Source organism: Micromys minutus, assembly GCF_963924665.1.
Source record: "Micromys minutus genome assembly, chromosome: 6".
Lineage (NCBI taxonomy): Eukaryota > Metazoa > Chordata > Mammalia > Rodentia > Muridae > Micromys > Micromys minutus.
This window is the reverse complement of record NC_137975.1, coordinates 51787546-51804393: the sequence shown is the minus strand read 5'-3', so window position 1 is coordinate 51804393 and position 16848 is coordinate 51787546. Positions and strand designations below refer to the sequence as shown.

General features: G+C 44.5%; 1 protein-coding gene across 4 annotated transcripts in view; it reads left to right on the top strand.

The window, feature by feature from the left end:
- Positions 1–16848, top strand: part of CAMK1D (calcium/calmodulin dependent protein kinase ID) — a gene marked incomplete at both ends in the record, with an annotated part of 371434 nt that overhangs the window by 332515 nt on the left and 22071 nt on the right. For all 4 annotated transcript variants that reach the window (XM_080918577.1, XM_080918578.1, XM_080918580.1 and 1 more), the window contains one exon: positions 8088–8163. In XM_080918577.1, coding sequence (XP_080774703.1) covers positions 8088–8163 — 76 coding nt within the window. The remainder of the gene's footprint in view (positions 1–8087; positions 8164–16848) is intronic.

The window sequence follows — 16848 nt, the reverse complement described above, 5'->3', positions numbered from 1 at the left end:
CCACTGGCTTCAGTGGAGTTGGCATAGTAATCCCATAATTACCAGCCAAGGTGACACATTCATGGGCACCTTTCATGCCTGAAACCAAATTCAATGGGCTAGTGGAAGATCAGGGTGGGCTGGTGCTCTTTAGCAATAGATTTTTTTTTACTAAATTACAGCTTTAAGCCATGGGTAAGAGACAGCAAACGAATCTATAGCAACAAACGGAGTTCAGAGCTACCCCCAAGAACTTTGCCCTCTCTGAGGTAGAAGATGACAAAATAAAGCTGTGATGAAGAATGAGCCTGTGTTTTAGATGGCCCATTGGTCTGATTTGACATCTGGATTTGGATGGTGTGAGTGTGCGTGTAAGTGTGTGTGTGTGTGTGTGCACGTGCATGTGCATACGCATCCAGATTCTAATACATGGTAAGGTCTTCGGGACATTCCCTCATCATATATTGGTTTGTTTGTTTTGAAATATTGCTGCTAAGAATTCTCCTGAAATAGACCTAAGAACATTTGTCATTCCTTCCGTGTTCTAATGAAATTCTTTCTCAAGGCCAAATACTCTCTTAAATTGTACATCTGAGGCTCTAACAACACAAAAGCTGAGATTTATTCCCCTTGATCACTAGAACTTTTATTTTTCTCATCTCTCAACTTTCATCTTTCCTACTGTTTAAAAGAAATCCTCACAGGAGATGTGGCTCAATTAGTAGAGTGCCTGCCCAGCATAGGCAAAGCCCAGGGTTCGATTCCCCACACAGCATAAACCATCCCTCTGGTGGTGTATGCCAGTCATCCTAGTACTTGGGAGGGAAAGGCAGGAGCATGGAAGGGCAAGGTCATCCTTCATGTCATAATGAGTCTGAGGCCACCCTGGGCTATCCAGGACCCTGTCTCATACGAATCCCAATGACCAAAGACACCTTCTCTCCATCTCTGTCACATGAGCTATTGATCACTCTTTGAAACTCTGCTGCAGTGTTTGACCGTCTTCCTTCATTCTCCTTGCCTCTTCCTGAAGGCCCAGGGCACCACTTGGGACTCCCATTCTTCCTGAGGAGAAAGGTTACATTCAGCTCTTCCACAGAACATACATTCTCTTCACTAAAGTTCTACTCTGGACCAAAGGGACAGGCACCTTGAAAAACAGGACACAGCCACCTGGACAGATGACAATCTGAGATATAACGGCTGAGAACCTACCTGTAAATCTACTCTTTGCTTCAGTCCGGGTGCTGACAATGTACAGCTGCCTTTAGTTGGCTTGAGGGAGGGTTTCATGTAGCTCAGGCTAGCCTTGGGCTTGTGATATATAGTTGAGGATGACTTTGAACTAACGACCTTCCTACCTCTACCCCAAGTGCTAGGATTACAGACATGAGTGAGCAATATGGGCGTATAGAGTAAATGCAGTAATTTCAGACCTTCAGGCAGATGATGCTTGAATTCATCTCAAGCATTTCTGTTTTCTCACTCCCTTCCTTGAGAAGGCAGCTCCTGTGGCTGGTGTCCAGTTACTTCCTCAGCTTCTGTCTGAGTTCCAGGAGGAGAGGAACACTGTGTTCCTTGGAGCGGTAGCCAGTCACTTCCTTGCCCCATAAAGCCAGGCCCCAGTAAAGGGAGACACTCCAGTTACCACTGACAAAATAATTGCACAAAATGGGCAATGCTTCCCTTGGTTCTAGACCACTGGTTTTTATTCTAGGGCTGCACCCTCCTGACTTGGCTGCTGCCCTTCACCCACTGAGGTGATCACCTGTGACACACGGAGAGGGAGGGTAGGACAAGTATCTAAAAAGGGGAGCTCATCGCCTCCAACCTGAACTTGAACTGGGTGACAGTGATGGCTCCTTTGTTACCCTCCTAGCAGGAGCTGCTTTGGGGTATGTCCTGAATTGCTTGGAAAAGAGAGAAACTGCTGTTCTTTGTAAGCCCAGGTCATGTAAGCCCACCTGCACAGGACAGCTGATCTCTGTTTTCTACTTAGATACATCTTTTTCCTGACTCCTATCTAGAAGAAAATTCAGCAATTAAATTATTTTTAAAACAAGATGAAAGGTCCATGAAATTCTCTCTTTTTCCTTTCCCCACATCTCTGGGGCTACACCCTTACCAGGAACAAGTTCCCTAAGTCAATATAAAATATCTTGGTTTATAGACGCAGTGGCCCACAGAGTGGAATTTTCTGCATGTAGGTTGGTTGCATCTTGCAGTAATAAATCCCTTCATGTTAAGTTCTAAACCTACTATTTTCTAACAAGTCTGAGAAGAATGTGGACACCCAAAGGGCTCTGTCTGTGGAGAACTCTGACAGCTTGTGGGATGCTCTGGTGCCTTTCTGAGACTACATGCTCCACATAAAGATGGGCTCTGATTTACTGTTCCAAGCCAAGTAAGTTTCCATACGGATGAGAGAGGAGAGCTACATGAACAGTACCAAGGTCCAATGAGGGAGGAAGTTCTGAGCTACTCTCATGAAGGAACACCCTTCTTCTGTCAGAGTGAAACCTGGTAGTTCTGTAATGTCTTTGCAGAAGACTTGCAATCGGGATGTAACCTGAATGAAAAATAAATTATTGGAGGAAGAAGAAGGGCCTGAGTGAAAGACATGCTCCTGTCAGAAATCATTTGATTCTAGAGTGATTGGTCTTGCTTTCAATATACATATTTCCAAATGAACAGTCACTGGCATTCTAAAATTCACTGGGCATTTTTCTTTTCCTTTTCCTTTTCCCATTCCCTCCCTTCTTTCTTTTCTCTCTCTTCCTCCTTCTCCTTCACCCCCTTCTCTTTTCCTCCCCCCAACTAACCACCAGATGTACCCACTAAACATTCAGTGGTAAATCTCTTTATAAGCCACTTGTGTGGAAAGTGAATCATCTCATAAGAGAGATGGCGTGTTTGGCAACTAGGTTGGGTTTCACTTGAAGTAGGCTGTGTTCATCCTAGAGTTAAAAGGGCTGGCTGCTCTGTGTCTCTGTTTCCAGCAACATGAAGTCTGGATGTGACAGTGTGATTCTTAAAGCAGGGAAGAGGGACAGACACAGTGAACTACATGCCTGGTATGTTGGAGGATTTTGGAGAGCGACTCGAAGGACCCAGCTGTGTGTCACTCAGATAGATTTCCCACTCCACAGCCCCCGCCTGCTCTTTCTGTGTATAAAAGGCTAGCTAGGACTGAGCCGATCAGAGAACTGGACCTACCAGATAAAAGTTCTTCTCAATACTTTCGAGTAACTGGGTCTCTCTACAGCCTTCTCCACAAGGATCTCTGTCAAGGCTGTGTCAGGAGAATAGGTTCTTTCCTGTTCTGCCTAGTGCTTTCTGCCTCCGCAAAAGCCAGGAGTCTTTGTCTTTGTTCCCCTCGCATCAACCCCACTTAGGTGAATTGGATTGAAGCAGCTCTCTTTGAAAAGTGATAGTATTATCGGTAAATCATTGCCCGGATTTCCCACCACATGTAAATTCTGCTGCATGCTTTAGGGGAGAATGTTTTTCCTCACGAGGAAAATTCCTTGGCATCTCCAGGCACATGGCCCCCTGGCAGCAGTGTGACTCACAGGGGACTGTTTCCTCAGTCCCCAGAAGCTGCTCCACACATCTAGAAACTCGTTTGTCATCCCCAAGACTTTTGCCAATTGGTATGAGACTGACAGCATAATGCTAAGGCCTTTGACTGAAAGCTGGCCTCAGAAACGACCAGAATAGGTGCTCAGCTACCTTACTGCTACCTGTCACTGCCCAGGTAAAAGTGATACAGAAAATGGGAAGGGGCAGGTGATTCAGCAAGACAGAAGAGAAAACTGAGAAAATTCTCTGAGCTGGCTTTGGGAGTTTCTAGGCTTTGATCTCCATGTCAGCCTACAGAAAGAGACAGAGACACAGACACAGAGAGAGACAGACAGAGAGATTGTGTGCATGTGTGTGCACATGTGTTTATGTTAGCTACCAGGGATTAAATCAAGGACTTCACACACTCATCCCTGCCCCTGACATTTTGATTTCCAAGAATGTCTGTAGAATGAAAGTTAAGTGTTGACAATGTTCCAAGGACCTGCAGTTCCAGCGGTCATATTGCTAGTGAGATGACACTAGCATCTTGGGGTATGAGCCCTGTCACAGTGTTTAAACAGTTGGAACTACTGGGAATGGGGCTTGCAGAGCGCTTTGCTTCAAGTTCCGACATTTTGTTTCTTTTGTTTGTAGTTTTCTGGTCTTGTGCCTTGGAAACAAAGTTTCATTTTGTAGCCCAAGCTGGCCAAGAACTCTGTGTAGCACAGGCTGGCCTCAGACTCAACAACAGTCTTCATCTTCCCTCAGCCATTGGCCACCTTGCCCAGCATTTTATGTCATTTCACATCCTATCTTACTTCCCGGGACATTAAAAACTTCACCAGAAGGCAAATGGTATATGCCCTACAAGTTTATTAAAAATTATTTCTGTTTTGTTAACAATATAGCTTAAATAAGAACATCAAAAAGAGCCACAGAAGTTTGGCATATATATATGCCAAAACTTATATATAAATAATATATATATATTTATATATTTCCACCTGAAATCTTGTTATCCTGATATTTGCTTATTGATAATTTAGAGCTTTCCTCTGACATCTGTGCTCCAGGTGCAAACCAGAAACCTTTTCTAGTCATGTGATTGATGCTACAAACTCTATTGTATGGGCAGATTCCCACAATTTAAAAATGATTTTAGCAAGTACATCCTTCAAGAACCCAAATATCACGGCCTGGAGAAGTGGCTCTGGTGGTAAGGTGCTTGCATTGTGAGCATGAAGACCTCAGTTCAATCCCCCAAACCTATGGCTTTATTTTGACTTTTGTTTTTAAAGCTGAATATGATGGAATTATAATACCAACACTAGGGAAACTGAGAAGGGTGGATCCCTGGGGTTCACTGGCCATCTAGCCTAGCCTATTTCATGAGTTTCAAGCTAGGGAGAGACCTTGTTTCAATTTATATTCATATTATATATACATATATGTGTGTATGTATAAATATATATAATATAATATTATTATGCATTTTATATGTTATAATTCACATAATATAATCACATATGATATATAATATTATATATTAACTGTATATATTATATTTATAACATATATTACATATTATTACATGTATTTATATATTATATGCCCAATTATATATAACATATATTTATATATAATCATATATATGATTATAATATATAATTATAACAATGAAATGTGTAATATAATTATATTATCATAATGTAATATATAATTATATATGAATGTATAATATATATATTGCTTGAGGAAGGATTACCCAGGTTGTCCTCTGGTCTCCACCTTGACTCTGCTTCTGACACCTGGGTGGTCATCAGATGGTGCAGGTGCCCTCTGCCTGTGACAGTTTTCACTGGGCCCTAGAATGTCCCTGCAGACAGAGTCACTGAGCACCCTCTGCACCAGTGTAACCACTCAGACCAACCTGTTAGCCTCCTAAATCAAAAGGACATTTACTGTGGTAAGTGGCTCCCCCGTTGTTCCTCCTATAACAGGAGGCTGAGAGCACTGAGTGGGGAAGGACCCATCATGCACTGGGTTGCTACCTCTCCAAGTGAGAGTTCTCCAATTGTTAAGCCCACTCCAACTCCCCAACCCCCACCCTGCTTCACAGGTCTATAAGCCTTTATGCTAATGAGGGCCAGTGTAGCAGAGAAAAGACAGACATGCAAATGCATTTCTGTGCTTGTATTTTTTTTTCTAATTCTGATAAGAGATTTGATGGAGTCTAGGACTGAAATGTAAAATGAGATTTGAGGTAATCTATGGGCTGTGTTCTCTGATGAGCAACCATTCAACAGGAGTCTGCATCCCTTCCTGCTCTTTTACATGTATGCTTTTATGTGTATGTGTACACTCATGTATGTGCTGATGTACGTATATGGGTGGATGCCTGGGCACCTTTGTGTGGAAGCCAGTGAATAAACAGCCTTGTCTGTCATAACTCAACCATTGTCCACCCTGGGTTATTTGAGACAGTGTCTTTCACTGGCCTGGGCCAGGCTGGCCAATAAGCACACTCCAGACATCCATCTTCCTCTGCCTCCCCGCCCCCATCAGCACTGTGATTGCAAGTATGCTTCCACGCTGAGAATTTTGTATGTGGGTCCTAGATTTCATACCCAGGCTCCCCTGCTTGCAAGTATTTATTTCCAGCCTCTACCTTCTGAGTCTTGCTCAGGGAAATATTCATTTTCAAGAGAATGAAAGGAAGATTTCCATGGTAGATGTTCTGGACTTTTCTTGTAGGCTAAGAAGTTCCCACTCTGATAAACAGAAAGATCCAGAATGGGGATCAGTTTGGCCCACTTCTTTGAGTCTGACTATGAACTTGGGACAGATCACTTCTGTGAAGCTCAGTTCCCTACCCTTGCTCTCTGAGCTCAAGTACAGCTCACTCACTGCAGGGAGCACTTAGGAACTGCCTGCAGTAAGTAACTGTTGCACTTGGTGGTCCACTTGCAGTAAGTAACTGTTGCACTTGGTGGTCAGCCTGCAGTAAGTAACTGTTGCACTTGGTGGTCCACCTGCAGTAAGTAACTGTTGTACTTGGTGGGATTAAGCCCCTCACTAAGTGGGTGAAGAGGCCGCATTCTGGCTGAATTGCTTTAACAATTGGCCCAACCTCTCAGTGCCCTTGTGTCTTCTCCTACAATTTTGGGACAATGAATGTCACAATGATAGTGTTTCCCCAAGGATGTTGGGGTTAAGTAGGTCATCCAAATCCCACAGAACATACAGTTCTAGGCATGGTGAGGACGTTACCAATGATTCTGTTTTTACTTTTTCTACCTTTGTAAGTATTCTGTAATGTATGTACTAAAGATGTCGCAGATATCTCTGATGTGAGGAAATTTCACTTGTCAGCGAGATCTACTGTCTTGTATGTATTTACACACATTGAGTGCCAACTGCACTAGATGCTGTGGGTCACAGACATCAGGTGGATATTTGGGCATGAACTGCAGCCCCAAAGCTAGAAACAAGGGAGTCAGGGCTGGTACAAAATGGACCCAAACCCCTGAGAGCAATGACTCTTGGTGGAGTAAATGATTCAGAGGTGAAGTGAGATTAAGTAGCAGCCTCCCTATCATGTAGGAGAATAGGTGAAGTGCCAACAAACAGATCATCTATAAACAAGAGTAGCTCTAGGCAGATCCTTGTTCCCTTTGCTGTGCTATAGGCTCTATAAAGGCACAGGAAGTGCTTGTCACCCTTGTCCCCATGGCACCCACAGAGATGCTGTCCTGAGTCAGTTTGGGGGTACAGTTCATACTCCACACTCCAATTAAGTATTACCTTTTCGGGTTTGCAACCCCATGGGAAGATCAATATTTATTATCAACCAACCAAACCCTCCAGAGCTCCCAGGGACTAAAACACCAACCAATGAGCACACATGGAGAGACCCATGGCCCCAGTTGCATATGGAGCAGAGGATATCATTGTCTGGCATCAATGGGAGGAGAGGCCTTTGGGAATGCCAAGGCACTGAGGTGGAGAGGGTGGTTGGGAGAGGGAGTACCTTCATGAAAGCAAGGGGAGGGGGAAGGGAATGGGAGTGAGGGAAAGGAGATAACATTTGAAATGTAAATACAGAGAGTATCCAATTAAAAAGATAGAAAAAAAATATTGACTTCATATTCAGTTAAAAAAAAATACCTCTTCACAACAGTGTTAAAGAAGCTACGGTTCTTAGCACAGAATACTTGTTAATTGGTTGATGTATGATTATTTCTAGTTATACACACACATTTCTCTCCTTCATCTCTTTTTACTTAGAGAATCTAACAAATGGATCATGTGTTATTATCTATTTAAGTATCTTTGGAACTTGGGGGTCTTTTGAACTTGAACCCTGGACTTTGTACATGCTGAGCATTCTACTACTGATAATTTAGTTTCCTTAGCCCTCTGCCCAAAAGTCTGAAGAGCCAACGTGGAAAAACAAAAATCAGAAAATGAAAAGTCCAGGTAAGATTCTTTGGTCTCCAGCATCTAAGTCATCGGGGTTGTGAAACTTCTTTATCTTCCCACAGCTCCAGAAGTTCTCGCCCAGAAGCCGTACAGCAAAGCTGTGGACTGCTGGTCCATCGGGGTGATCGCCTACATCCTGTAAGTATTGCTTACCAACATGACACCCCTCACCTCCACTTACCTGACTGTGGCAAAATATGTATAACAGATCTTTATCATTCTGGGAGTCTTAAGTCTGCCCTTAGCAGTATCATCACTGCATTTTCCCAGAATGTTTTCATCTCAGGCTGACAGCAGCTCCCTTCTCCCCTCCTCAGCCCCTAGGAACCCCCATTCTACCACCTGTCTTGGTGAACCTGGCTGTTCTGGGGGCCCCAGAGAAGTGGGAGCATCAGCAATTCTTTCTCAGTGATAAGCTCATTCACTTATGGGTGCTCAGAGTTCGTCTGTGTTGAGCCATGTGCCAGAATTCCCTTCCTTTCACGGATGACACCCAACTTTCCAGACCACCCCTAAGTTTGCCTTCTCACCTATCCATGGTCAGCTGAGCCTCTGCTACCTTTAAACTTTTGTGTGTAATGCCACCATGGCCATGCATGTATGTGTAAAACTGGAACTGATGTTTATATCATGTGATGATTCTTTGTCTGACTTTGAGAAGCCACTGACATGTATGTAACAAGTGTAATGCACCACCTTAAGGATACATTCTGAGCAGCCCTGCTTTACACTCACACCACTCTTACACCTTAAAAATCCTGTAGCTGGGCACGGTGGTACCCACCTTTAATTCCAACACTTGGAAGGTAGAGGCAAGGAGACCTCTACGGGTCTGAAGCCAGTGTAGTCTACATGAGTTTCGAGACAGCTAGGCCTATATATAGAGAGAGGCCCTGTTTCAAAAGCATAAACAACAGCAAAATAAATTTAAAAATAGCAACTTGATTTTGATCTTGATTTTTCTTTCCCTATTAGCTAATAGAAGTCCTGTGCCGCCATGGCTTTGAGGGGGTGGGCTGCAAAACACGTCTCCAAGAAATCACATTTAGGAGAAAGTGGGTGAAAATCAAAACACATGGCTGGAACTCCTCATTTCCTGCTGGAGGCCTTACCTCCACGGTCCAGGATATGTCATCTATTCCGTGCAGATATTTCAGGATCAGCCTTTCTCTTGCAGGTGTTTCCAGATTGGCCCTTCTCTTTTTTATCATCAGGCTTTGTTTTGCCTAAGCCTACTCCAAAGCCACTTTTAATTGCAGCTGTGTCTGCAAACATTTATTATATGATAGGCTTTTATAGCAGGTTTAGCCCAGCTAGCTTCTATAATTGTAAGGAAATGAAGTTCCTCTCCTGAGTATCCCCAAAGAAGTGAATGTTCTCTACCAAACAAACCTCCTTGCCAAAGACCAGAAGGGACTGTGGTTGGAGAAGCTTCGGATAGTACATGGCATCCTCTATCCTCAGGGACACTTTGCTACGTTACCAGGGAAGCAAATGACCTTTCTACAACAACATTCAATGGGGGAAGCTTGTGTAGTCCAGTGTGGATTTGGGTAGTGGCTCATGTGGGTTCATGCCATTGCTAAAGAGGAGTTTGGCCCACTGTAATATGCCCCATAGGGTTCTCCTTTATGGAAATATTTGTGCTAAGGCTAAGATAATGCACTTACATATGTCTTTATTTTCTAAGCATATCAAACATTGTTATAGTTTAACTGTAAAGTGTTCTTAGGGTCTATAGACTCTTAGGGTCCTGATTGGTGGTTCTATTGTAGAAAATTCTAGAAGCTCTAGGAGGTGGAACTTAACTGAGGGATGTAGTTTGCTGGGAGTAGGCCCTTGAAAACTCTATTACCCTAGCACCATTTCTATCTCCCTCTCTCTATACCCAAGTATGTTGAACTGTAAAGGTAAAGTCCCTCCTTTAAGTTGTGTTTGTTAGATATATTGGTGACAGATATGCAAAAGGTAACTAATCTTGCACTAGTTTCTTGCTTTAGGGGATATAGACCCTTTTGAGAATCTAATTACAGTTGTAAAACCATTCCCCTAATAAAATCACGTACATACAATTAGACCTGGTCCTGGATAAACAGAGTTACAAGGACACCGTGTTATTCCGTGTGGCCTCATAACTCCTCAGCTACAAACCTCCTTTGAGGTCCTGACTCCCAGCTTGACTGGGAAGCTCAAGAAAGTGAAAGAAAGATCGCCCTTTTCTGAGATAGTTGAATAGTTGAAGCTGATCTTGGTGGTCAGGAAGGGTCTTTCCTGGGGCTATACTCACTTTGGGTTTCTGAGTATCATTTTTCCCTTGCCATCTTGATGTAGAAAGAGGTATAGGCAGTTGCAAAGGATGAATGTTGATTGGTGTTCCTTGGAATCATTGGTAAGGAGCTAGAGAAATGGCTCAGCAGTCAAGAACACTTGTTACTCTTACAGAGGACTAGAGCTTGGTTTTTAGCACCCATGAAAGGCAGCTTACAACAGCTTATAACTCCAGCTCCAGGGGATCTGACACTCTGACCTCCATGGCATCCCCGGCATGTACACACACACTACAGTCAATCTTTGGGATTAGTGAATAATCAACCGTAACTAGGTAAGGATGCCTTAGTGATCCAGCAGCTCTAAGAAGGTACATCAGAGTAAAAAAAAAATGTCCAGTATTGATGCACGTAATTCTGTAGACAACAAAAGCCAGTAAAGTTCCTGGTCAACCTCTCCTCTGCTTCTTGCTTATGGATAGCTCCCATTCTTGGTGTGTCCTCCCATAGCAAGGAGAGCACATAGAGGAAATCTCTCTGGTCTCTTCTCTAAACCATCCTATCTAAATCTTGCTTGGCAAGTCAACCTGGAGGTATTGTGGAGCAGGGAAATTTTCAGAGTAAAAGCTTAGTGCTAGTAGAGAAGAAGACTACAAGGAGTAGACCGGCAATAGGCACTTAGCCACATGTGCCCTGCACTACAGCTCAGATTAGACATAGAAGGCATACTAGAATATCTTAACATGGTTACAGAAGCCATGAAGAGCTATGAAGAATTCCAAGGTGTGGATATTGACAGGTATCTGGGTACGTCTGAATAGTGGGGTATCTAGGATCTTCCAGCAATGGGCAATGCTGCACTTCAAATTGGTCTTAAAGGAAGACATAATATATTTCCTGACTTCTACTTTAATAAGAACTTGATAAGCTCATGCTTGGTGGTTTTCCTTTGGTACCGTTCACTTCCCCCAGAAAACACCCTCAGGTTCATTTCATGACTATGGTAGATTCCAAGATGGTAGGCAAGGGCTCCTTTTCTTCTTGCTGATAGCCAGAGCTCTGACAGGCTGAAGCAGAGAATACATGAACTTCGAGTATTTTAGTTATATCCTGTAGGGTGTTCAGATGTCAGCTGGATCTCAGTAGCATACTCTTGTAATGTCAGCATTTGAGGAACAGAGGCAGGGGAATTGGGAGTTTGGGGCTTCCCTGAGCTAAGTAGAAAGTTGTAGGCCAGTCTTTACATGATAACACCCTGTCTAAAAATTATCTGGTTATAACTTTCTGTGTAACATGGTTATGTGTAGAAAAACACTAACTGTGAATTTCACATTAGGGATAATTTATCCCACCTATGGGCCCAACTTGTCTGGCTGAGTACATCACTAGTACCAGGCTAGAGTCACCTAGCCTCTGTCACCTTTATATTTCTAGCACCAGGGTCAGGTCCTAGACAGAAAAAGTACTACAGGTTCAATGGTCATTGGCCCTAAAGGTAACACACTGGAGTGCTCTGCCAACTGTTGAGGTCCATGGAATGAGGCAGTCTCTGAGGACCAGGGATATTGGGCAGTGGGGAGAGATGTAGCATGCAAGGTCTATGTAAAAAACTGGAGAATATTGCAAAGGGAAGATGAACATCTGAACAGGGGAGGGATTTGGACCAAGGCTAAGTATGCCATGGTACTTGGAGGATTGGTGAAGTCTCCCTGGGAAGGTCCTTTGGCCTAAGTTGATAAGGATAGTTCGAACTTGGCACTAGGTTGAAACAGGGTTAATATCTGAACTTGAGGCCTCAGGAGTGGCTCGGTCAGGAAAGTGCTTGCTATCTAAACTAAGGGCCTAAGCTTGGATTCCCTGGCATCCAACTGGGCATGATGGGGCATGCCCATAATCCCATTTTTGCGGGAATGGAGACAAGAGCCTGGAGCTCACTGCCTACCCAGACAGACCAACCAGTGAGCTCCCAGCTCAGCTACAGACCTTGTCTCGAAAAGGAAGGTGGAAAGCAATGGAGAAAGATGACTGAGGTCCACCTCTGGCCTCTGCATGGACGTGCACATACCAACATGAACATGTATATATCACACAAAAAAGCACGTTCAAATAAAACTCATGGATCTCAATCTCGGACTTGTGCAACTTCAGCGTCCTTGTTGATCCCCCACGGATAGCCCTCCACCCAGCCACTGTCTGAAGAGCACACACAGCTATGGAGCAAGCTGAGACCAGCAAGCATGCCACAGAGAAACCAGCTTACTCATCGGCTCACACCAAGACCCTTATTCTTCATCTCCATTAGAGTGGAAGAGAAGCTAGCCTTTTCCAATTCCTGGAACACCGCCTTATTATTTTTAATCGACCAGCCTGTCACACTGAGATATTAGACGACAGCAAAAAAGTGGCAGAGACAGACCACATCGCCACATTTTCTTCTCTCTGCACACCACATAAACATCGCTCATTTTGCCTGCGCAGATGCTTTTTAAATTGCTTCTCTCTGGGCCTCCCCTCACTCATTTCTCTGTTATCCATCATGTGGAAGGAGGAATCATTTTCCTGTCAAGTCTGTTCATCGACTCTAAGCACATTCGATGGGTCCCGATCCTGCCAGGGACCTTGCTCTGATACTGAGGATTTACAAGAAGCACCTTCACCTGCAGACCTTAAGCTACTGAGAAAGGTAGTGTATGCTGGTATCCAGTGTGGCAGGCTTCACCCAGCCGAGATAGGACAAATGCCGAGGGGATAATCTTCCCTTCTCAGGATGTACATGAATGTCTTGTGGAGCAAACTCTCACTTCAAGATTGATGGCTGCGTCCCTAAATGATGCTCAGATCCATCATGCTGTGGAGGAAGGAGCGCACTGGATTTCTGCTGAGATGAAAACTGAGAAATATCCTAGGGACATTCACACTCCCAAACTGCAGAAATCAGGTAGATCAAAGGCCATGAAAGCAACCTGAACCTGCTCAGCCAGACTTGGTCGTGACCTCTGACCTGTCTGTCTGCTTAACAGACACAGACAAAAGAAAAAAGAAAAAAAGCAACCATCTTTTGCTTTTTCTCTGGTCTCCTACATTTTTCCCTTCTTCGAACGAGATCACATAAATATTGACATGCCCGTGGATATGTGGATATGTGTACTACTTAGTTATCTCTTAGGAGTGGAGCCAAGATGCTTCATTTGCATTTCCTCACATGAAGACTAATGCTAGCCAAGGCGGTCTCAGCCGTGGGCAGCTGGCTCTTTATGGAATGCATATGTTGATGGGAAGGAACAAGAGACCAAGAGTCATAGGCAGAGGTTGCCCCATCATCGGAGGCCCAGTCCAGGATGCAATATTGCAGTGGTGATTCTTGGTAGCAGGCAGGTTAATAAACACAAGAACACTAGCTAGCTGCTGTTACCAGCAGGCAGTGAGCATCCCACAATACCCTGAACTTAGTAGGCCCCATCACATCTTCCAGGACACCCTTGACACTTCATCTATATAATGTCTATAGAAATGTAAAACTAAGTCAGGCCGAAAGTTAGTGGTAAAGACCCGTATTCCTGACCACTAAGGAAACTGGGGCAGGAGGATTGCAAGTTTTAAGGCCAGACTGACTGAGTAACCTATCTGCTCCCTGGTGCAGATACAAACCAGAAGGATTGTGTGTCCCCCTGCTGGACGTGGGTTCTTGCATCCCCTGGGCTCCAGGAGGGTCCCACTTAGGCCAGGAATTGAGGCAGTAGTGGTGGTCTTAACTGTGAACTTGGGTGTGTTAGAACTCCTGGGGGAGTCAAGCTGTCTCTGGGTGTGATTGGGGTGGGGAGGGTTGGAGCACGGGGTACACTCCCAGGCACAGACACAAACAGTGGAAGGTGTCTGAAAAGCAACATTTAAGGGTCTGAGGATAACTTACTCTTAGGGCAGTGAGAACCTAGGTTTATGTGAGAATCTAGATTTGGTCCCTAATACAAAAGAAGGAAGAAAGGGAAGGAGGAAGGGAGAAGAGGAAAGACAGGAAGAGGAAGGGAAGAAAGTCTATCTTCAAGGAAAAGCATCAGAGACTCACAACCCATGCGTATAGAATCACAGTTAACAGGCTCAGAATGGACTTTTAAAAAGTAAGTGTCCACATACACAGTGAGACCCATGGCCTACCCCGCAAGGTCAGAGGGCATGCGTAGCAACAAGTAAGAATATTCCCTCACCTAGGAAATGATCCACAAGAAATGAACTGTGCAGACTTGAGTTCAGGGCAGTGGAGCTAAACAGCCTCGGGTGTGTTTACAGAACCCATGAGTCTGCAGGTGACCCTTCTCAGTCAAGAGATACATGGCCAACATACAGCTCTTGTTCTTATTGGGCCAGGGTGACCAGAGCTGATCAGTTCATTCCTGCTCTCCCCTCTCATGCCTTAAAAATCAATAGCAATTGTCCGTGCTCTCCTCCTGTGGTTTTGGCATCGACCCTTTTGGTTCACCAGGCAACACTTGTTTAAAATAATCCCTGAGTTTGCTCTGGCTTGGTTTATTGGTGGCATCTTGGTGTACCTGTGTTCCAAGGACTTGAAGAAAGGCTCCTCTCTGTCTTTGGTCCTGTGTATGCTAAACGCGATCTGTGGCTTGAGAGTCCCAGCAGCTTTACTCTCTGCTGCAAATCCTGCTTGGTCAGATTTGACCTTTGTGAGCATGGGAAGCCCTGTCCTCTGCTCAGGGCAGGGACCAGACTAGTCCCCTGTGCCAGATGGTTTAGCCTATCTCCTCAAAATATCCTGACTTCGGGCAGTGGGTACAGGTCATGCAAAGCAGCAAGGATAGCATGCTGTAGCCATACATTTGAAGCTGGACATTTCAGATGGCCATGATCCCTGTCAGTGACCGGACACAGTAGTCTCTACCATTAGCAATGGCCCCCATGCTAGAGAGCATACCATGGATGGAGAAGGTGGAAGAGAAGGTGGATATCTGTCATTTCTAAACCTAAATACACAGCCTTGGGTCAGATGGAAGAACATTTACTACCTTTGCTCTCTTATTATCATCTAGAAACTGTCATGTATATAGCAGCTAAATGCTTTGGGATATTTAGCCTGGAGAAGAGAGGGAAGAGGAGCAACAGGCATTCACTTTCCTAACATTGACTGAGCCTCAAGCATGGCAGGCAATAGGATGAGAGGCAGAGACAGCTCTATTCCTGCCCTGGCCTTGGAGGCACTTGCTGCCTGCTGGAAGCAACCTACAGCAAACATAAATTTCAATCTGGTCTTGCTGTCTGTCATGACGCGGGAGGCTGGTACTGCAGTGGATGCTGGCACTGAGACAGGAAAGGCCTGAGGCTGCTTCCCAGGATAAGCAACAACCACTTGGCATTGGGAACTCGGTAGAAATGTGCCAGAAAGAAACCATTCTAGGCTCTGTTTTTAAATAGGGCTTCTAAATAGCACCATTAAGTGGGTTATCCCCTTGAGGTCCAGTTGTCTAAGAATCTGTTGGTCTACACCAGCTATTCCAATACTTGGAATGCAGCGGTTGCAACCTTAAGGCTAGCCTCAGCTACATCATTTTTTTAAAGATTTATTTATTTATTATATATAAGTACACTGTATCTGTCTTCAGACATACCAGAGGAGGGCATCAGATCTCATTACAGATGGACCTCTGGAGGAGCAGTGCTCTTAACCACTGAGCCATCTCTCCAGCCCCCTCAGCTACATCTTAAGGTCCTCAAGCCCAGTCTATCCCATTCTTTCAGAAAGGGGGGCCTCCTGCATTTGAGAAAAGATGTATCATTCAATTGTGAGCATAAATTTTAGAAACCCTGTTTGAAAGAGTTGAGCTAGCTTCCAACTTTAGAGATCTAAAACTTGGACTCAGAGTCCAAAGGATGCTCAGCCTTGGTTGAGGTTGCTGCTGCTTTTTAGAGACACAGAACCTGGGCTGGCCCTATGTGGCTTAGGTAGTTTGCAGATAAATGGGAGGTTGGGTTTCGGTCATTCTTGTATAATACTTTTTATTTTTTCTTTGGTATTTGCCTGTACATATACAATATATTCTGATTATATCTACATCTGGATACACCCTCAGCCCATGCCCCTCCCAACTTCATGTCCTCCTCCATTTCTGAAAGGAAATAAACCAGAGTCCGATTAGTGCTACCCCTATGGACCTCACTTTGGGGCCATCCAGGGGAGCGTGGGCAACCTGTCTTTGGCCACACTGCTAAAGAGAGAGTACTCGTCTCCTGGCAGCCATGGACTTCTGACAGGACAACTCTTCGGCTCCATTTTCGTGCTGGAATTTTGGTTGACTTGGTTTTGTGTGGGTAACCACAGCTGTTATGGGTTCAGAGATGGACTGGCCATATAATATCCAAGACAGACTTTCACAGTGCCCCTTCCTGTTTGTTCTCTAGCCCCTACATTCTCTTTGCCCTCTCTTGCATGGTGTTCACTGTTGGCTCAGACCTAGAGGCTCCCAATAACAAGTTGATTCACTACCTTTCACCTCTGGTCAGACGGTGAGAGAACCCGCTCCTCTCATGGCCAGAAAACCAAAGGAAGAAG